This window comes from Calonectris borealis, chromosome 1 (genome assembly GCF_964195595.1).
Source record: "Calonectris borealis chromosome 1, bCalBor7.hap1.2, whole genome shotgun sequence".
NCBI lineage: Eukaryota > Metazoa > Chordata > Aves > Procellariiformes > Procellariidae > Calonectris > Calonectris borealis.
In genome coordinates, this window is record NC_134312.1 from 10,873,145 (window position 1) to 10,895,935 (window position 22,791).

At 36.5% G+C, this 22,791-nt stretch overlaps 1 protein-coding gene across 2 annotated transcripts in view; it reads left to right on the top strand.

The window, feature by feature from the left end:
- Nucleotides 1-22,791, top strand: part of PCLO (piccolo presynaptic cytomatrix protein) — a 378,538-nt gene that overhangs the window by 292,634 nt on the left and 63,113 nt on the right. For both annotated transcript variants that reach the window (XM_075144408.1, XM_075144419.1), the window contains exons 14-20: nt 4,620-4,670; nt 5,586-5,716; nt 7,325-7,351; nt 11,127-11,220; nt 17,276-17,347; nt 19,986-20,166; nt 21,631-21,825. In XM_075144408.1, coding sequence (XP_075000509.1) covers nt 4,620-4,670; nt 5,586-5,716; nt 7,325-7,351; nt 11,127-11,220; nt 17,276-17,347; nt 19,986-20,166; nt 21,631-21,825 — 751 coding nt within the window. The remainder of the gene's footprint in view (nt 1-4,619; nt 4,671-5,585; nt 5,717-7,324; nt 7,352-11,126; nt 11,221-17,275; nt 17,348-19,985; nt 20,167-21,630; nt 21,826-22,791) is intronic.

Here is a 22,791-nt window from a genome sequence, read left to right on the forward strand (position 1 = left end):
AAATAAATTTACCATCAAAATTTGTTTTGTCACTAGCTAATTCCTGTGAACTTGTTAAGCATAATTTCTCATTTTCTTTGCCACTTCCTGTCCATTTCTCAGCTGAACTTCTGGCACCCACCTGCACACCTGGAAAGGCAGAGTGGGAATTTAGAAGATTTTTTCACAGTCGAAACTGGAAACTAGATCATAAAGTCATCTATCACATTTTTGCATTTTGTGTCAAAAAAATTAACACTTGAAGTGAAAATCAATCCTGTGAAGACTGCATTTGCTTAAGCAGTTTGCAAGATAGCTAAAGCTGATTGCTGTCCTGGATACTCAGCTTCTCCCTGTCCTGTTGTTGGAAGCAAAGCTTCACACTGCAAACAAGATGCTCTCTAGATATTTATTTCTCTGTATCTTTATTCCTTCTTGGGACTGTCAGGTTCCTGCTGCATTATTCTTATGTTTGTATTTTTGTGCTGTTGAAGCTATGACTGTGATTTGAACTACAAATGCGTTAGGTACTGTACAAACAAAAACCAGCAAATGGTGCCTACTCATTTCAGATAGCTCTTCAATATGCTTACATAGCTTTCATGTGAGGGGAAACACAAAAATCTCTTTCATTCAGCAGTTTAGCAAAAACTGTAAATATATTTATCAGTCGGTTTGTTTTGGGTAGTAATTCTGTCTTGCCACAATTCCCATAGACTTTTTATGAACTAATTCAGAACTATGATGCGCAAGTTAAATCCATATGTCAAGATTTACTCCACCTAACTTCAGGGATCTGGCAGAATTGCCTAACCATCAGGTTAATAGTTGGTTTCATTACACCTTTCTCTGGATATTGTAAACATCTACCTATGTGCCATGTATTTTATGTTTACCAGCGAGAGTAATGCACTTCTGAAGTACAATTCATGAGACTGGATGAAACCTGCCGTTGAAGTGCATGCACTGCATGGAAAGGAGAGGGCAGGGCCCTTAATGCAGATGTCACTATCTACACTAAAACCCCTTTTATTTGGTTAGATGAATCCCACTCCTAAATTCACTGTATAGTGTATAGAGATCCATAAATCCTTGATGTGCAGTGTATCCTGGAGAGGTGCTTCTCCCTGTCCACATGAGAAGATGGGGTTCCCAGCTTTGGCACTGTAGCAGGTCACCTAAAGTTAGATGCATCAATTTCATTTCCTGCTTCACAGAAGATTTCGTAATCTTTTATGAAAATTCAGCTGGAGGCTTATAAAGATGAAACAAAAAATTATCAAAACTAATGCCTTTATATAGGGGATGCAAAGGTCAAAAATAATTAGGTAAATGTTGAAAACATTCTTTGCTTATTTCTGAAAATCACGTTGAGAGGCATTTCTTTCATAACAACTGTAGCTCTTGTTGACTTGTATAGTTTCTGTTCACTGACTGCAGGCCAAGTTTATAATGCTGTTGAGGTCTCTTAGAAGAGAAAGCTGCTGCTCATCCTTTCTGGAATGGCTCTTTGCCTTGGGCTGACAGGCAGGCTGCAGCCTTGCCAAAGTATCATGACAGACTAAATATCCAAACTGCCTAGATCTTGGTTTTGCTATTGTTCTTATTTTTAGCAAGTAAGATTTTTTTTTAAGCTTTTTGTATAGAATATACACTCCAGAAGTGTTATAGGAGTCTCTTTGATATTCTACAGTGCCAATTCTCTCGTATTTAATGTTTTGTCCCATTACTACAGAGAGTGATAGTGCATAGCATCAGAGCCTGGCATTAGCAGGTTTCACATCATGGTAATGACAACCTTCTCCTGCAGGTGTGATGGCATTACAAAGCACTGGCTTTTACACAGGGTGCATGAGTGTGTGCGAGGAGTATCAAAAGAAATTAGAATGGAATTAGATTAGCTGTGACAGGAGAGATTTAACCTTTGGGAGCCTTGAGCTGACTATATCCTGTGCAGACCTGTTTCTTTTGTAATGTAAATGCATGATCATTCTATGGTGCAGATTACCTCCAGAATATAAATGCCCCATAGAAACATTTAATTGTCTTTGTATCTTGAAGAATGGGTTATTTTTCTAAATCCTCAGATCTTTAGCTCCTAGAGAAGTCAGCAGTGAAATGCCTTTCCTTCTTTTCAAACTAATCCTCACTGAGGCCCTGATAAAGAAAGATACTAATTTGCAACTCTGCCTTTCAATCCAGATCCAACTTCAAAGTTGGGCCAGCTCTGAGCTGGGGATTGGACCAGATGACCTTGAGAGGTCTCTTTCAGCCTAAATTATTCATGATTCTTTGAAATATTTGGGTAGTTCTTCATGGTCAGTTTTAAATCAGCTGACATCAGAGAGAAAACAAAATATTTAATGTGCTGAATCACAGCCTTGTAAATGAATACAGAGATTTAACAATGATATCGAAACATAAAAATGCACATTTATTTTTACAGACAGGTAGATGAAAGTAAAGTAACTGCATGGCTAAATGGAACTCCACTTTAACCACCTTTGGAAGTTTCCACACAAATTTGGCATGCCCATTCCCTTTTATCTGAACTCCTTCTACAGTATTCATACTAATACATTCTGTATTACATGATATTTGGGGTGAACAAGCTCATTATTTTTGCTATTCAAACTTCTGAAAAATTAAAGCATTTAGACTATCTGGCAGTGATTTTGTAGCCGCAGCACAGCTAACTCCATGTTACTTTGTGGCATTGTCAGTATTGTCAGTGATAGTACAGACTGAGGTCAGAACTATTAAAGTATACTAAAATCCATTTGTAGAGGTAAAGTACAAGAAATGTAAGCCATTTAAGCCCGACGTTGAAAGTTTGCATGATGCTCAGGTAGGTCTTTGTCTTTGGCAAAAGGAGTGAAATTCTCTTTTTGAATATTCTTTCAAGGACCAAACAAGTTTTAGGAGTACTTTGCTATCAATCTAAAATATCATTTAAGATTCCGAACATTTTATAAACTATTGATGATCTATTTTAGCTGTTAAGGGATTACACTTCTTTAAAAGCTTTGTAAGGTACCAAGAAAAGCTAATATAAAAATTTTCCATGAGAATTATTTTTGAGAGACACATGCATTTCCAGAAAAATCAACATTTTTTTTTCTGAACAAGCTCATGTTCCATGTTCATAAAGAAACACATCTAGAAGGCAAGGTAAAGTATGTAAAACAAACAAAAATAAGGCAATATAAGACAGTGAATATAACTATACAACAGGCAGGTTTGGGCTGTTTTCCCCCTTGTTTTCTGTTGCGCTAGTATTTGGCTGGAATTTTTCTGGTTAGTTCTGGTCTGCAGATCTGAGCGATTGAGGGGATGTTTCTTCATTGCAAAGCTGAAAAGGGTGGTGCATCACCTTAACTTCATTCTCTGGTCCGGGAGATATAGGCTCTGCATTGGCCTAATTTAAAACAATTCATATCCAACATCCTGAGAAAATCTCTAAGGGTTTTTTTGGAGGGTAGGGCAGCACAAAAGAGGCAAATTAGTTTTACGCTTCTCAGAAAGTGAAAGAAATCCTAATTACTCAGAATAATATGTCAGGCTGCTGGTCACATCTGGAAAAATAGGAAAAGATGACTTCCAGGTCAATCTTCAGAGAACAGTAAGTTTGTCCTTGTTTGCATCCTTTGTTTTCTGCTGCATCAACCAAAGAAGCAGATGTGGAGAGAATGCAAAAATATTCAATTCCTGCTACTGAACCAGAGAGAGCTTTCTTGCTTGACTGATGGCTTGCAGATTAGAGGTGGGTCCAGGGTGGCTCAAGAGAACACCATTTAACAGAACAGCATATTTTTGAGAGTCTGGGATTTGAAGCAAATGGTGGTATTATTTTCCAACTACTAACAAACCGGAGGAAGAAAAAGGGGGAAAAAAGACACTGAGGATTTTACTGCTTTTGTCAGCAACCTGGAGAAGCTCAGCGGTAGAGAACAGAGATGAATAGGCAAGATTATACCCATGAAGGGGAGGACAGAAAATTTAAATTTCACCTCATGAAAGTGTGTGGAGGAATTTGAAGATGAAGTGGTGTAGCTGAATTGATTATCACAAAACACAGAATAAAACAAAAAATATTATATGAGACGGCTTGCAATTGTAAAATCCACTTATACACATCACTCAGTTTTAGTATTCTTTACCATTCTTTCCACTCTTTCTACCCACTTTCACCTAAACTCAATTTAAACTAGTGTAACCTTTGCCTTCCAATAGAAATATGGCTGTGTTGTGCTTGACATGGCATTTGGTTTCTCTTTGCAACATTCATTTTTTTAGACAGGGTTAATGCTACATGTCTCTTTCTCCCCACACCTCCCTGTGTGACCAATCTGCTCAGACTGTAAAGACTTTGGTGTTCAATTTGTCTGATTCTGTACTTGCACGAAGGCTGATCAAAATGACTGGGCTGCACTTTAAGTGCCATTGAAATACCATAACTATTAGTTTTGAGCATGCAAATTGGAGACAATTAAACGGTTTTTAAAAATATGTGGCAATACAGCAGTATAAACAACACCTGTTAAAAAAGTTAACTTTGAAAATCTATTATTTCCAATATGCATATGTTTATATTTGTGAGTGTGTGCCTATGTATTTATTTATGTATTTTAATCTGGCAGCCCACTGAAACTACGAAGTCTGCTTCCCATCCAATCACTGGAGAAATTCAGGTACATATGTAGTTTTTGCTGTGTAAATTGTTGTTGCTACAGGCTGCATTTTTCTGATGAATAGGTTTGCAGAAAACAATCTCCATTAACTTGATTTCTTATTCAAGTCCAACCCCTTGGAATGTCGCTCATGTAAGTCAGTGCTAGATTTTCACCTCTGTCTTTAATGTTGGCTTGTGAAATACAAACAGAAGAATGGAAAATGCTACTGTTCCTGAAGGAGCTAAAAACATAGTGAAATTCATTCTAATCTTTAATCTTTGGGCACTTATTGTGGTTTACTTAAGAAATTCCCAGATTCTCTACATTTAAGCAAAGACTGCTGTGGGTTTCTCATAGTGCAGTGGATTCATTTCCATGCAATGCCAAGTTTGTGGTTCTTTAGTTTTTTACTCTAGTTTTTTACTCTAGTTTTTAAAAACAGTGAAACTGGGAGCAGCAGAATAAATGAAGCCTAATTTCCTATAGATTTCTGTCTTTTGTTTCCTTAATTCAACTCTCTCTCCTATGCTAATACTAAGGGTCTTTCCATAGTGTTATAACATCCTTCCTGGGCTTGGGCTCCAGGTAGTCAGAATTTGTGTAATTCCTGCTCAATAAGCTGGCTATTGCTCATAACAATATCAAGTGTTCAAATTTCATCTGCTTTTTCCTAACTGGAATAGATCAATTTTTTTTTTTTTTTTTAACCAATACTGACAGACTTTGAGAGCAAAATTTGTTTCAAGATCCAACGTAATCCTCTAGCATCTCATTCTAGTCAGGAGAGAGAGACAGAAACTTCTAAAATGTGTTTATTTCCAGCCAAAGTAAAGGTCTAAAACTCATTTTACTAAAAGAATTTTGGAAAGGTATTGAATCATTTAGAAAGTAAAAATAACAAGTGATCTTACTGTGTTTTAATGCATTCTCTAGCTTCAAATCAACTATGACAAACACCTTGGCAACCTTATCATCCACATCCTTCAGGCAAGAAACCTTGCTCCCAGAGACAACAATGGCTATTCTGACCCCTTTGTTAAAGTTTATCTTCTTCCAGGGAGAGGGTAAGTGTAGGAGAAATTTTAACCTGAGCTTTCTTTTAATTTGGGTTTGTTACTTGTCACTAATAAGCAGAACTGAGAGTTATTGCTATAGAAAATCCAGGTACAACACCAGGAAAAACGGTAGATTGTTAGTAGCCAGATCCTATTCCCAGGAGAATGTGCATACTTTGCTAATGACCTCATAATCATTCCTGTAGATTTTTTTTTTCCATGTTTCCATTTAAAAATTCTAATACATGCAAAAATACGTATTAAAAGAACAACAGACTCTACTGAAATGTACTAAATATATGTAAGACTTTCTGTAATACAGAAAGCTACATGGTAAGGTTAAAATAGAATTATTGCTTCAACTCAAGACATTCTGAATTGGGGACAGTTTTGCAAACATGCAGGATTACAGTATGTGAGATAAATTTAAGGTTGCAGTATAATACCAAACGTGAGAAATACTAGCCAGAAAGCATTCATTCCATGTGATTTTTAATTACTTTTTTTTTAAGAGCTAAGATGTGATTTTAGACATTCTGGTAATTTTGTATCTACTGACTATACAAATCACTAATCACTTTTTCACAGACCACTGCTTTTTTAGACTCTGTAATTGCAAATAGCTCATTAGCGTTTCCTTTAAAAGATATGTTCCTGTATCAGCAATATTATAACTCTTTTTTGTGCCCTAAAGTTACAGAATGTCATACGTATGCATAAGTATATGCAGTTATAGCAATCCTGCTGACTTCAGTGACACAATAGTATATCTAAAGCTGATGGATCAGACCTTAGATTGCAAAGAAAATTCCTGCAAACTTCTCTGAGTGCAAACACTCATCCTAAAAGACTCTTAGGCTAGGACCATGCAACTAAAAATCTGTATTTCTGTTCTATTCAAGTAACAGGAAAGTGGATGCTCAGGTCACAGTTCAGCATTTGGCATACCGACAAGCACCGCTAAAAGCACATGAATGGTACAACTAAAGGCATGCGTATGCTTTTGTAGTTTGCTAATTCCAGCTATACAGCATTCAATATTGTTCAATATTGTTTGGGCACTGGGCCCAAAACTATTGCTGAATATAATGGGAACAGGTCCTAAATCTGTTTTTTAATGCACCTAAGAGCATTGTAAAATACTTGTCAAATCAATCTTACTGGGAATTTTGCAGGTACATTCACTAACGTAGAAATAAGGCTTTGAACTAGAGAGACGTTCACCCTGCAGAGGTCTAACTTGGATCCAAGCATAGGTTTAAACTTGTCGCCAAGTTGTGAAGAATTTGGATTTTAGTTTTGTTTGGGTTCATTATTTTAAAACATGTCAATATTACAGTTTTGCATGTAACTTGGGGCTTTAGGGAATAATGAAAATGAAGAGCTTCTCAAAAGTGCCAAACTTGTTTCTGAAAACAGAAACTTGAATTACTACTGAATATTTTTTATCTGTAGTTCAGTCCATGCTAGACTTCTTATTCTTCCTAATGCCTCTATTTCCTTTGATTCTGATACTAGAAACTACCCATTATTCACATGTTTTCTTTCATCTCTGTTCTCATTTTCTCTCACACTGCTTCCTCTGTGGTCCTAACTCTGTAAATGCTGGGTATGCAGACAAGTCATGGTTGTCCAAAATGCAAGGTAGAGTGTACTAACTTCCAATTTTATTCTTTCTTTTTTGTATGCATGCAAGATATTATAATAAGCCTGTGCATTGAACTATAGATTTGTCTTGAGCTTTGATGACACGCGATTGCAGCATGGTTTTGCTGTTCTTTCTCTAATGAATCCCATTTCCAGGTCAGAAGGAACTGGAAACAAGTAATTAGTGCTCCTCGATGCAATAATATTCTAGGGCCAAACTCTGATGACAAACAAAATTTCTTTTGAAGTCTGGAAGAATTTAGTTCAGAAATATCTAAAAATTCATTCTCACTCACTGAAAGTTGCAAAATAATTGTGAACTTGTATCAAGATTTTGAATGGTGTTACTGCCAAGAGAAACAGGCACTGTTTGGAAATGGAATGGAATATTTTTCTTTCTACACCTTGCACAGTGTATAGACATTAAAGCCAGGCATAATTCTAGATAATTGCCCAGCTGGCTTTAAAGCTGCTTGACCACATAAATGGCTATTTGTGGCAAACAAAGTTGAATTTTTAGTTACTGAAATTACTAGTGCTTTTTTTGTCCTGGAGTTGGAAACATAAGACAAAACTCCATTGTCAAGATATGCTAATATCAGCCCAGGCTAAGTATATAATAATAGTAATTCAGCCCTTATTCTAAATTTGTTTAAAAGTAGAAACCTGACCAAACAAGACAACACATGAATTTTAATAAACAGTTCTTCTCTATTATCAGCCTGTTTCTTCGTTAATAAAATTATTTAATGAATGTGTTTAAATGCCACATTTTATATACAGTCGTTCTATTATACTTTTTTCATTGTACTTTCAGTTGTATTATGAATTAATAAACTATAATTAGGGAAACATAGAGAAACGATAAAGAAGAGAGTAATGCAGTTTGTATCTTTTCACACAGCATACTCTGTGAATTTCAAGTGCAAATTATTTCATGCTAGGTATAGACTAGTTTAATGAATGCATTTTATTAAAGCATCTCCATCTGTTAATTACAACTGCTGGGGGGAAGGTGCATCAGTGGTATGAACTTAATGTATTTGCCAGATTCTTCCCGACAGAGGTCTAGAAACCTGCAGCTGTCATCCAGCTTAGCCTGGGTCTGCATCTCCTTAGAAGTGGTCAAGGTCTCTTGCTTCCCTCTGCAACAGATCCAGACCATAGGTTACATGAATGTGGGCTAACGCCACCCTTGCCAGTTTAGATCCAGATGCTATATGGACTTCAATGGAAATACTCCAGAGTTACCATGTTAACAACACAGTTACCTTTTGTCACTGTTGGCTCGGAAACTCAACACTGCATGAATCACCTTCTCACATATTTCTGAAAAGAATCAGAAACTTTGAAAAGGTGATGAAGTTGTAATATTGCAAAAGGAAATCCGGGAAAGGAAAGAGAATGTTTTGGTGTCATTTTCTTGGTTGAGTGCACAAAGGGTCCTCTGCTATTTTCTTCAAAAAGTTCCTCAAAACCAGTAGATCATATGACATGTAGATGGCCCCAAGCTGTATAATACTCTCCTGGCTTAGTTAAGGTAAGAAGTAAGTGGGTTATTCTGGGTGTAGAAGGAGTTTGGATAAGTTAATATTTCATTAGTAGTTGATCAGAATAGACAATGTGAGGAGTACTGTGAGCCCAGAGAGAGAGAGATGCTGCCAGCCCAGCTGTGTCCTATGTCTCCTTATGGGTCAGTCAAATCTCATTAATACTTTGAGTGATGGGGATGCTTTTCTCAGATCACAGAGTGGGAAAAGAGGTGTTTAAAAAATTTAAGTGCATTACTGAATAGGATTTGCCATCAAAATCTAGTTTCCAAAAGGATTCAGATTTTGTATTTCAGCTTTCCTTCCAAGATACACAAAGAAATAACTTTGTGTGAGTTTCTTTTTCATATGCTTTTGGTCCTCCTGGATTTTAATTAATCCTTTTCTTACTGACATACAAGAAAAAAGAAACCTCCTCTTTTTTTCAAAAATGTACCATTTTATGCTGTGGCAGAACTGATTGAACTGGAGCTGCTGCTTTCAGAGGTGGACAAATACTTTGTTTCACAGGTCCCAATGCCCTTCACATTTTTTGATAAACTGGAAGACAGTGAATAGCATGTTTTGCAAGAAAATAAAAGAAAAGACTAGAGCAAAACATAAGAGCAAAAATAACTGCAAGTCCCTTTCATTAAAAGGTATCAATCTAGTAGGCAGCTTGGATATGGCCACCCCCTTTTGGAGAATAATTAGAGGGGAGCACTGCAGAGTAGAATTGAGTTTGTAGAGTGAAACTGCTGGTGCTGAAGATCCAATATTGACATATATGTGTCAGTAAAACACATGCATGTTTCATGTAACCTTAATTACGTGGTGGTCAGGCCTTGGAACAGGCTGCCCAAGGAAGCGGTTGAGTCACCAACCCTGGAAGTATTTAAAAGACATGTAGATGAGGCGCTTAGGGACATGGTTTAGTGGGCATGGTAGTGTTGGGTTGACGGTTGGACTTGATGATCTTAGAGATCTTTTCCAACCTTAATGGTTCTATGATTCTATGATTCTAATTCAGACCTGCTCCAATTTGGTACCATACATGTACACCATTAGTGACAAGCTGATTAAATGAGTCCCTGGAGTGCATCTTCTGAGTTAATCTCATATGAAAGGCATCTAGTTCATTAGCTCTGAGACCATACCACAGTTCAATCAAAAGTCAGAAGTGACAATCAGGAGAACAGCACACTAACAAAAATTAATGTAGGGGGACCATAAGAAAGTTTAATAGGGCAGATACAGGTCATTCTGTGGCATTTGGCCTTAGTGCTGGAGAACAGTCCTCGGCACATTTAATTTAGTAATAGATATAGCACTTAAGTCCTTTAATCTATGGGAGGTTTGAACAGAAGATAAAGGGCAGTTGACTTGCAGACTGGCAAAAAGAAGTTCTTTACCTTATATCTTTGCTGGGTTTTCAAAGTATTAAAAGCTTCTCATGTTCTCCTACCCATCTCTTTTGGGATGTCCATTAAAATTTATATTAAATTAAAACTGGAATGGAAGCAAAGCTCACAGAGCTAGATGAATCCATATTCTGTTAAAGGTTATACTCAGGAAATGCAAAGTACAATAGAAAGCCCTACCAATTCTTTTTAAAAACAGATTATGCAGCCAAACTTTTTATTCTTGGCTATTGATAAAAACAATCATGAGCTTAATGCACTTTTATGTTTGTTTCCAGTACAGTTAGAGGTATAGGCAGAAAACAGGATCAATAAGAAATTAGTGTTTCTATCATTAACAGGATATTAGTTACCCCATGGCATTCATTAAACGTTCTTCTGAGATGGGACTTCTGTAATTAGAGACTGTAACCTCTAAATATAATGGATTCCTGCTACTTTAAAGTGCTAATAGGAGGATGGTCTTGGAAAAGAAATCAATGCATTATCACTTCAATTTATAATCAGAGCCCAACACCTACAATGAGAGAACAAAGCATACATGCATGTGCTGACTGATGCTTTATGTCGAAACGGTTGTAAGCAAAGCTAGCCTGCTGAAGAGTCAGAAGAAGATGTTTTAAAAGACCATGCCAGGAAAGCATGCTAATGAAAAAAACCCAAAGGCTGTCGTTGTCCCCTTCTAACCCTGAGTTGTTGCAGAAATGAGGGATGCAGTTCTTTTCTTTTTCTGGTTTTTGGTTTGTGGGTGTTTTTTTGCATTAGAACTGAAAGAAACAAAAGATCGCTAATGTAATGTTTCTTTCCTTTGTTCAAATTCAGTGCTGAGTACAAGCGGAGAACTAAGTATGTACAGAAAAGCTTGAATCCTGAGTGGAATCAGACCGTCATTTATAAAAATATCTCCATGGAGCAGGTGCGTGACTGGTAGTACTGTTCAGTGCAATTTGCTGCTTTATCACTTGTATGGCCTGCAGCGCTTACTGTGAAGGGAGCAGTGCGACTGGCAATTCTGTGAACCCCTGTAAAATCTTGCCAAATTTAGGGGAAATTTGGAACTATTTCCTTGCCTCTGATAAAGCTTACTATATCAATACTCTTTTCTTGTCCCTTCTACTCATAAAAATGGTAATTTGTGGGGATTACACTCATAATCATGTCATAAGTACAGATGTGGCAATTTAAATATGATAGTGGAATACAGGGAGGGAATAAATTAAGTAATAAGTTTCTGAAGTAGATGCAGAAATCAGTCACTCTCTGTTCCAAAAGCCATGAAAGCTCACACAAAACAGGTCCTACCATTTTCTTATTCAAAAATATTTATAAAATGTAGAGATACATTTTTAGATTTAGATCAAGCCAGCAATGGGCTTGAAATATGAATCATCTGAAAAAAATGTAGGGGATATTTGATTTCCTTGTTATAGAAAGATTTAACTCACATCTGGGAAAGAGGTCTGTGGAATTCTCTCTTTCTTGGTGGCTTCCTAACCCTAACTGACCTACAGGGTTAACTGAGGCAGTATGTAGCAATTGAGTCCTCTTTTTCTCCGTCTCCCCTTTTAAAAGGACTTTTTACCACTTGAAAAAGGCATATTGAGCAAAATTATGGTCAGTCCATTTGTTTAAATTATGAAGCATATTTTATAGAATAATGGATCTGTATGCAGGCCCAGATCTTTTTGCCTTTCTAGTGTTTTGTTCTTGATACATTTAACTTCATTTTTCAAGGCCACCTAATCTTTCAGTACTTCTTAAAAAAGCCCAGACTTTTAGTGAATAGATTTCCCAATGCTTTTAATATACTTCTCCAACATGACAAGAAGACCTCAATATTATTTTCCTAACTTAAAATTTCATTATTCATTCTTCTTGTTCATTGAGAAGAACATAGATTAAGATACTCATTTTTGTATGGAGCAAAACCCTTCCCACAGAGGGACTTACATGGTTGCTCACGCAATCTACATATCTGCACTTAACAGGCAGTAGCTCAGATTTACTTCAGAGGTACCCTGTTGTATGTAGTGGTTATGGTTTCCTGGATTTTACATGCTGTTTCATGTAGGCTTGCATAAATGTTAGCTCATTGACAGTGCAAGCGTCAGAAAAAAAACAACTGTGATGTTTGTCTAGCTGCAGTATAAACCCTGGGTCTTCTGGGTTTTGTGAAAAGGTTTGGTAAGTCTTAGCTATATTTCCAAACTGAGCTTTCCATTTAAGAAAGGCTCTTCAGTTTACTTAATTTGCTTTCAGGTTCTGCTGAGACATTTTACAGAGCTGTAATTAAGAGTGCTTGGACATTCAATGGCTGCTTATGATTTTAAATTGGATAATGATCTTAGTCTAGGATTTCTTGGACAGAGATTTTTATGTCAGAAAATCTAATATCTTTGATGTCAGTTTTTTGAGCATTATTTGATGAAATTTGCCTTTAGGTCACATACTGAATTCTTTGAAGTTTTGCTTTCTATTTGCAAATCTCCTTTTCCCTTCCTCTGAGACTGTTATGCCGTGCGTATGATTATAAGTGTGTAAGCTTTGTCTGAGCACCACATATGTTGTATATTTTGTCCTCTTGTCACATAGAACGGTGTGCAGGGAATAGTGTTTCCTTCCACACCTTTCCATGGCTTGTATCTAGTAATAAGACACTGGTGTGAGTGATTCTTCTCCTATAGAATTCAGTGCCCTGACTTAGAGAATATACAGTAACGCACATTTCTAAATCACCAAATAATTCCATGCTGATGATAACTACCCGCTACAGTTTGAAGAACTATCACCATGCAATAGTATATTGTTTGCACTCATAACCCACACGAATGGATATTTCAAAATAGTTAGGAATATGAGGAGAAGTACAAGACGATAATCATGATAGACTGGGATCACCAAACAAGCAAAACTGCATCACACACTAAGTTATACAGAGTTAGCAGTCATACCCTAAATTCATGAATCTTTATAAATATCATTTCCTCAAAGAAGCATTTCCTTTCCCTCCATCAAAGCATGGGTTGCTTGCTGACAGCAGATAAGTATTATTAAATATTTCCTAATATAGTCCTTTTAACGTCACTGTCTAGACTTTAGCTGGTTGTACAATTTTTCATTTTCCTTTTCTCTTTCATAACCTAGCTGAAATTAAAGTGAAAATAATTATGGGAAATAGATCACTCTTTGAAATGAAACAGACTTTTTCAAGGTCAGAATGATTAGTTTTATCACATAGTAAATTCTACTTTGACAGTCGGAGAAAAAATAAATTAAACTCTGAATATTTAGTAATTTAACTTTTTTGTTAAGTAATAAAGTAGAGATAATTACACTTTGAAAGGAAGGCCAAATACACACATTACAAATATTGTATAATAATTGCTAACTGAAGTAAATAGCTACTCAGAGCATGAGAGAAAGCATTGGAATGATTTAAGGAGAAGATTGTAAAAGATGTAAGTTCTGTTGTTGGTCAGGCCGTTGGTATAATGCTTTATTTGCCTCAATTTCTTACTTGTCAGAAAGCAGATAAAATTATTTCCTTAAATGATGGATATAATTCATTAAAACAAATAGCTCTTGCTATAGCTCATGTCCTTATATTGAAGGTAATATATTTAGAAAGAGTAATATTTTCAAAATCCTTGAGTGATGTAGGAGCCTATGTCTTATTTCCAAAAGTAAGAAAAGCTTTCTTATGAATCAGCAAGATATTGGTACCTAAGTCTTACTTAATATCTTGGACAAGAGAAAGCAAGTTTCTAAGTGAGCTAGCAAAAGAATTTTTGTCCTCCCTTGTACTGAAGTATATGCAGCAATATAGAGAAGAGTACAATAAAAAGTTCAATATTAATGTAAACACATACAAGTATAATGCATGATCTAATACACCACCTTCATTTCTACGCATCAAACATCTACTCCATCAAATATCAAAAGACTGCAATCTTTTATATTATTTCTGAAGTAATTATAGAATTTACTTTCAGAACAGGAGAAAAACAAACTGCATTAAAAATATTTCTTTCCTCTAGTCATGAGTTGTATGAGATTTTCAAGGAATATCGATTAAATATTTCAAGTAATGCATAGTTAATTACACAGACCCTAATTATCCATGACAACACCCAGTGCTCTCCAGGCATTTAAAACAAGAAACAGACACTTCTATGTGTGTGGTATTGGTTATGTCTTCCATAAGATAAAATATTATTCACATTGGCTGTTTCTGCATATTCTTCCATTTTCTTTAAATGATGGTTGTCCACAGCAGCCTAAAGCTAACTGGAGTTCATATGCAGTAATATGCTTTTAGGTGGTGGGTTTTTTTTTTGTTTTGGGTTTGGGTTTTGTTGTTGTTGTTTGTTTGGGTTTTTTTTGTTGTTTTTTTTGTTTTTTGTTTTTTTTTTTCCCCTAATTTTTCCACAAGGCAAAGCCTGAAATTAGTTGTGACTTAGTAACACTTTTTTCATAATATGCTTGGAACACAGATAATGTTCACAACATGTGTAAACTGCTTTACTTCTTTTAGGTACACTTTCTCATTTTCCTATTGATACATTGCCCACTTGCAGAAACCCATTATTAGGTGGATAGTGGGTTTCTGCAACCCATTTCAGTATTGCTGTCAGTTAAATTCCTGATGGGGATCTGAACTTCTGGCTTCATGACCTAAAACTGGATGATGTTAGGCAGAATCCTACTTTGCTGTGATGGTATAATGGCTGCCTTTAAAATCACTAGCCATTGAGTGTTCTTTGCGTTCAATAGTGGTACATAAATACATCTTCAGAAAAGCAAATTTTCCTCCTTTTTGAAACTCATTTCATGCACTCTGCCTAATAAAGGTCTTTTGATGGTTTTTCGTTGTCATAATATTTTATAAAAGCTTTATTAAACTCAGAGGCTTAAAATAGATATCTCAAAGAAATGTAGCGTACTGCAAGTTTTCAGCACAGTTTTATCATCATACTAATGCAAAGAACCTAGCAAAGTAGGGTTGCAATTACTTGCAAATCTTCTCTATTTTTCCCTTTCCACCAAAAATCCTTCAAATCTTTGGGTTTTTTTTTTTCCTTTCCTGGATCTATACATTCTTCTCTCTTCCTTGCACAGTCATCACTTGAAACAAGAAGACAACATGTCCTCCCAAAATAGCAACAATTGAGACAATACATTTCTGAAAGTATTTATGCTATTCCTCTTTTTTAAAGGGTAAAAATACATATACTTAATATAACATCCAGCAGGAAATTATATCATCCAGGAAGCTACATGTAGCATAAGCCAGTGGCTGCTCAACTCATTTTTTCAGGTTATTTTTCACGTTGCATTTTCGATACTGTCTTGGAACAGCAAAGAAAAGGAATTTTATTCAGTCAAGGAAATCAGCTTTACAAATATTCTGTAAGGGATGTCCAAAAGATAATATTTTGATTCAACTTTTTCTTTCATTTTTGCAGGATATTTTTAAAAAGAATGTTTAAGAAGAATGTTGCCTAATTGTGTAGGAATAAAACAAAGAAAGATTAAAGAATTGCTCTCAAATATATATTTTTTTTTAATCGTAGATTTCAAGTCATGTTGTTGCCTGCTTAAAGAGTACATTGTTGATGCTAAAAATAGTACAATTCCCCTTTGTGTGGGTTTTCCAGGATATGCTGATTTAAACTTGATTTTCAAAGACTGGCTTTGCATAGTTGCTCATTTTTCAGAAGTTAACTGGGAGCAGAAGATATTCTGAATACATAATAATGAGATGAAATTATCATTTAAAAGCAATTTAAAGTTATTAAGAGACTGTCTGAATCTGTGTTGCATTAAACCAAGGGGCAGTGGAGGTAAATAGCAAACAGTGCTTTTTTTGAATGTATGTGTAGTATGTACAGTAAATGGTATGGCTTATGATTTTGAACAATGACTTGATTCTTTGTTGTCGCTCTGTCCCAAGCAGCCAATTAATAGTCAGAGCAGTGAGTGACACATTGCTTCTGTTAGGATGATGACCTCAATTATCACATAAGACTTCTGCTTCTGACCTCTTTTATTTAAGTGTGTGAACAGAGTCCTGTTTTCCTTAGCAATGCTCGGAAGTGTCCAACAAATTTTTCATTTACAACTTCTCAGCCTGACTTCGCTGAATTTTGTCCTTCTCTCTTTCAAGCCACATGAATTTATTACTGCCTCTCCAGCCACCTGCTAGCCTTTTGCCCCAGCATACATCATCGGTAATCAATCCTCTCCCCACCTGTCCCCATAGACCCCTAGAATGAGTCAGGTCAATCTTTCCAATAAGGTCAGCTGCTTTGGTCAACAGCTTCGCTGTCTTGCACTATCTTGTCGTATAAAAATTATTACCATAATTTTTATATTTTTATTACCATAGCCTGTAGGAAGAGTGCTTGATAGCTATGATGCTTAACAAGATCTGCAGATAATGGGGTTTGGTGGCTGTCATTGATACCTAACAGTACAACTTGTCCTGCATATCTGGATCACTTGCAGAGTCCCACTGACTACACTGAATTGCTAGGGTATTAAAGACTGGTCTTCACAGATGAGAATGTGTAAAAAATAGGGTGTTTTAAATAATAGATTTGAAATTCACACTCAAATGCACTTTAGGCAAATGTCTGAGTTCAGACAACTCAGATCTGATGATGAGAGAAGCAGAAATACAAAAATGAGGCTTTAAAAATCAGTAGACTCTTGTAGTGGACACACATTCTGTCAAAAACAACTTGTGGAAATTCCTAAAATAGGGCGAAGCACAAGCCCATCTGTCTTGATAACAAATAATAGCCCCAAATTATTTTTCTGAGATCAAGGTTGATGGGAGGACAAAAGCTGCCTATCTGTCACTATGAAAATGGGTGCAAGGAGGAGATACTGAATAGAAACCACCATAAAGACTTGATCAGAAGTTTATGATGGCAATGGGGTTAATTATCCTTTCACTTAAATTGCAGCTGAAAAAGAAAACACTGGAAGTGACTGTCTGGGATTATGATAGATTTTCCTCGAATGACTTCCTTGGTGAAGTGAGTATCTTATTTTCTCCTCTCTAACCCTGTTTAGTTAGAAAGCTGATTAACTGCATGCTGGTATTTGGAGACTGTTCGCTTCCAAGGTATGGTATATGTGTTAAGTAAAACCTGTGTACATCACAGTTTTACTGCTGACTTCATAACAAATGGTCATGATTTCTTTCATCTACACATGAAAGATGCCTTCCCTTTGTCTTGATAAACTGTGGGAAAGTTCATTTAGGACTCAACACAATGTTACTTCACTGAAAATTAAGATTTTTTTTGAGCCTGGGATAGTAACAGCCTTCACAGTGACTGAATGGGGAATTCTTGTTATGACTGATAAGCTGTCTGCCTTGATTTTAACACATCATTGGAAGGCTGAGGAGGTATCAGTCTTTGTAAATGATTAAAGGATTAAATTCTGCCATCAAGCCATAATTTAGCACATGCACAAGTATCTGCAAGTGTGAGTAATTTGGTCTTGCTGATCAAGGTCTCATTTTTAACAGTACAAAATAGTAATATCATTACCAAAGTATGATTGAAGGCAAAGTCTTGTAATTAATAATAAATGAGATGAGTGATCATGGGAAGAAGTATGCTCTCTCTTTTAAAAGCAAATAAACAAACATATGCATGCATAATACAGGATTACCAGCAACAACTGTGATGTCAAAAAAGTAATTAAAAATTACAAAAGAGAATTATAATTAGAAACAGAAGCCCAGGAAAATCAATCACTCATATATAGAGTAACTCAGAGTATCTCTGCTCATTCTGCATTTGAATTTCACAAAAAAGGCACTCAGTTCAGCTCCAGTTCCCCTTTGTGTAACTACAAAACTGAGCAATCAATGTCACTATTTGAACAATTACTGAAATAAATGTATAGGAAGCATCTACATGATTACTTATTTCCTGCATACTGCATCAGCATTCTTGTTGAGGTCAGCATGTTTGTCCAAATGCAGGGCTTTACTGAATATTTACATCATTGTTATTTATGACATTGGGAAAATGGATGCTCCAGCAGTTGCTTCTACAGGAAGATTTAAACATTTGCCTTCAAATATTTTCAACCTCTAGAACTATTTTATTTATGAAATTATTCAGACTTAAATATGAAAACAGTTCTTCATGGGAAAAAGGAACGGAAAGGACTATCCAGTCTATTTCAGGACCAGGATGTCCAGAGAAGTACCGCACCGTAACATCAAATATGGGGTATCCAAATTGTGCCCTAAGGACTTGCTTGAATAGGGCCAGCACCACTTGTGTGCCCCAGTTGGCAAGTGGCACATTATGGTTCACATCCATGGAATGTGAACCTCTTCTCCTACAAAGCAGAGCCCCTAGCCTATACAGCCTATTGGCAACAATCCTCAGCCATGCTGTCCTCCAAGTCATTCCTAAAGCCATGACCAAAAACCACACCAGGGAGCATGCTAAATAGTTAATCTGTTCAGGTTAAGTAGAGAGATAATCAAACAGACCAAGCCAGGTCATATACAACCTATGAAGCTGAAAGAAAAAAGGCTTTTAACCTTCTAGAAAAAATCAGTTGTGAAGAGACTTCCCCATCCCTAAACTTGAAGAGGCTTTCTTTTATTCGGGGTCTTGTAACAAACAGACAAAAACATCATTCCGTGAGGTAATTGCACACTTTATTTGTCTAGCACTTCTAAAACTTCCCTGCCTGACACTAGTTTTAACTCTCTCACCTTAGAGCCAAATGCAAGGCTATTTTTGTCCCTTCCTTCGTTCAAGACTCTGTGATGACTCTTTAGTACTTTACATCTCTTGGCCCTCTCAGCTGCAAGACCATTGAGGGAGGAAGGACCCTTATTGGTCCCAATGCTCATTTTTTTTTTTACTTTTTTTTTTTAAAGAAATCTCACAAAACTCCTGCTAGCAATGCAGGTGGTCCAGAGCAGATTTTAGCTACAATGGGTTGTTTTTTTTTTTAGCCAAGTTGCTCGTTTCATTTCCACATTGCCATTGCATCTCCCTTTTTTTTTCCAGTGAATTTTTGAGGCCTAAATGGCCTATTGAGTTCTATTATTTTAGTGAAGTGCAAAGGTATCTCTATTCTTTTCTTTTTGTTACAAATTCTGTATATGTGGATTTTTGAAAAGGATCAACAAGCACCCGTCCGTCTCATATTATTGAAGACCTTACAAAAAACAAATATCAAATTATTTGCCCCTTTACTAACAGTGACAAAAAGGAGAAAATAACACTGCCCAGAACTTCTATTAGGATATGTCTATACAGAGGCAGAATGACTAGATGTCTTTTTAGTCTAGCTTTCAAGCTAGTGCTCACAAGCTACCCTTTAAACTATCTAGCCATCTTGGTATGGAGCTATGTCTAAGCTCATAGTCCTTACTGAGGTCCCGTTGAGAAGATGTATTAGTTCAGACACATCAATATGTTAACAAATGTGGGTTTGGGATCACAGCTGGATTATATCAGGTGAGGTCAGAGCCTGGGCAGAGAGTCCTGAATCTGTCAGCACACAGCCTTACACCCTTAACTTCTTACATTTGACTGCAACTTCTGGTAACACAACTGTACACTCTTCTGCTGTACACAATCATTAATAGATCAGATACAGGCCATGTATTGTACTTTGATTTATTTATAGGTATTGATCGAGTTATCCAGCGTCTCTCAGCTTGACAACACTCCTCGGTGGTACCCTCTGAAAGAACAGAGTGAAAACATTGATCACGGGAAATCTCATTCTGGACAGAGTAGCCAGCAATCTCCAAAACCATCTGTCATCAAGAGCAGAAGTCACGGAATTTTCCCGGACCCCTCCAAGGGTAGGAATGACTTGGTGCACCTAATATGAAATGTTTTCCCAAATGATGGGAAAACCTTTGCTATGTGGAAGTTCTAATAGAAAAATAGGAATAGGGCCAGCACCACTTGCATGCCCCAGTTGGCAAGTGGCACATTATGGTTCACATCCATGGAATGTGAACCTCTTCTCCTACAAAGCAGGGCCCCTAGCCTATACAGCCTATTGGCAACAATCCTCAGCCATGCTTCCTCCAAGTCATTCCTAAAGCCATGACCAAAAACCACACCAGGGAGCATGCTAAATAGTTAATCTGTTCAGGTTAAGTTACTGCTATGTCACTCAGTTATTCAGTTACTCAAAGTTACTGCTGTGAAGTTTGTATACACTTTTCTTAAAAACGTATTTATCTCAGTGATTAATTCATTGGAGCCAAGGCTTAATTTGGCTCAATCAGTGCCAGCCAGCTTATTGAGTAACTGTGTCCTTAAAACAGCAGCTTATAAGCTCTATGTGCTTTGCACATCTACTATAGATTCTGTGCCCTTTTCATTTTTCTGGTAGTCTTGGCCAAATTCAATACATATTTAGCTTTCTATTTTTCATGTTCCTTAAATATTCTATGGCATTTTATCTTCTGGAAATGTCACATTAATATTTTATAGAATAACAATTATGCTATAATAATGCGTATGCATTTCCAGTCAATATAACGGGCTGTAGCATATCTCAATTGTATTGGAAATCGGTGGAGCTGATATAGTAGAATTATACTAGTGTTTACAAAAGCAGAATTGATCTCAGTGTCTCCAGCTCCAAGAAATTTCTCTCTACTTTTTTTTTATACTAAGTAGTTGGTGACCAGTTGCTCACTTAAAACACAATGTATGTCATGTCAAAGCAAAACCCATCCCAAATAGCATCCAGATGAGAGCCTCAGAGTGATAAGACTCTGCTCCATCTCCTTTCTATTTCTCTATGTAATGTTTTGCTAGGGATTGGTGTCTTTATAAGATCTATATCGAAATTAGAGGTTAGTATAGAAGCTATTGTAAGTTAGGCTATGGTTTTGACTGGGGCATTCATTAGAATAAAACTTAACATTAGCTAAGTATTCGGTACCAGTGTAAGTGATGCTAGTTAGTCTCTACATACTAGGGAAGTAGAAAGCGGAAAATAAATTAGTCTTTAGGCTACCCTGTCATTCCACCAGTGTAAACCAGCACAGGAGGCATGATTCACAGGTGATAGAAACCCAATAGTAAATTAATTGTTCCCTGGGCCAGGGAACAGTGGGGAAGTAGAAAATGAGGCTTCGTAAGAGTTTCCTAATCACGATATATCCCAAGACTTTGAATGGCATTGCACAGCTTAATCTTTATTCCTTGTTCTGGAATGTAGCTAGAAAGGCCAGTCAAGAGAAAGAAAATTAATTTTTTTTTTTTTTAATAAATACAACAGTTACGCTGCTTCATTTTCTTGGTAGACATGCAGGTGCCCACCATTGAGAAATCCCACAGCAGTCCAGGGAGCTCCAAATCTTCCTCTGAAGGACATCTACGCTCTCACGGTCCATCTCGCAGCCAAAGCAAAACCAGCGTCACTCAAACTCACCTTGAAGACGCTGGGGCAGCCATCGCCGCTGCTGAAGCAGCTGTCCAACAGCTTCGCCTTCAACCAAGTAAAAGACGCAAATAAATTCCTCAGCATGGCAGCTTAATGTTCATCTGTTGCCTTTTTCCCTGCTGTCCTTCCCTTTTTGGCTATTTTTTTTCTGTTCTTGGCACACTGTGCTCACTCTGTTCAATGTCTTTCTTTGTGTGCCTGTGTGTGAATACATATAATTACAATATACTCTTGTATTTAGAAGTCCTTTATTTATTTATTTATTTTAATTTATATAGACTGCAGTGAAACTGGCTGTTTCTCCATCAGTCCCTTCACTCATGGTCCATGATGTCAACCATGGTTGTGCATGACTCACAGAGAATTCCATTGTGTGGTGGTGTTTTGATGTCACTATATAACTACCAATGAAATAATCAAAACCTGCAGAGATGCGGCTGCCAGCTCTTCAAGTTGCACACAACAAGTACTGAGAGCACATTAACAACAAGATATATCTATAAGTAGTAATCAGGAAGGACAGTGCTATATACACAGAAGAAGATTTAAAGTTAAAGAAAAAAGTTTTTTAACTACATGACTGAGATTTCTATTTTTGAAACACAACTGTAAATATCTAATTTTTTTTGGAAAGGAAAGATAAGGCAACCTTCTTAATATCTCAGATAAAATCATGTTAGTGATGAGCAGAACAGCAATAGACAAAAACATTAAACACATTAAATGCAAAATCATTAAACACACAAAGCCATTAACAACATCAGATTTCAACAGCGTTATCAAATTAGCAAAGTCAAAGGGAGTTGAGAGCTAAGTCAGGTGTCATAGTTCAATTTTTCTAGTAATTTTTGTTCCATGGATTGATTAAGGGTCAAGATAGATTTCATCTGACAACTCTAAATAGATTAATAAATTAAAAATTTTCCATTTTCCTTTTTCAAAAGGGTTGTTCTCTAGAGTATACTTCAGACCAGTATCTGATTGCTAGCTGAGGGTTTAGTTGATGGCAAATTAAAACTCT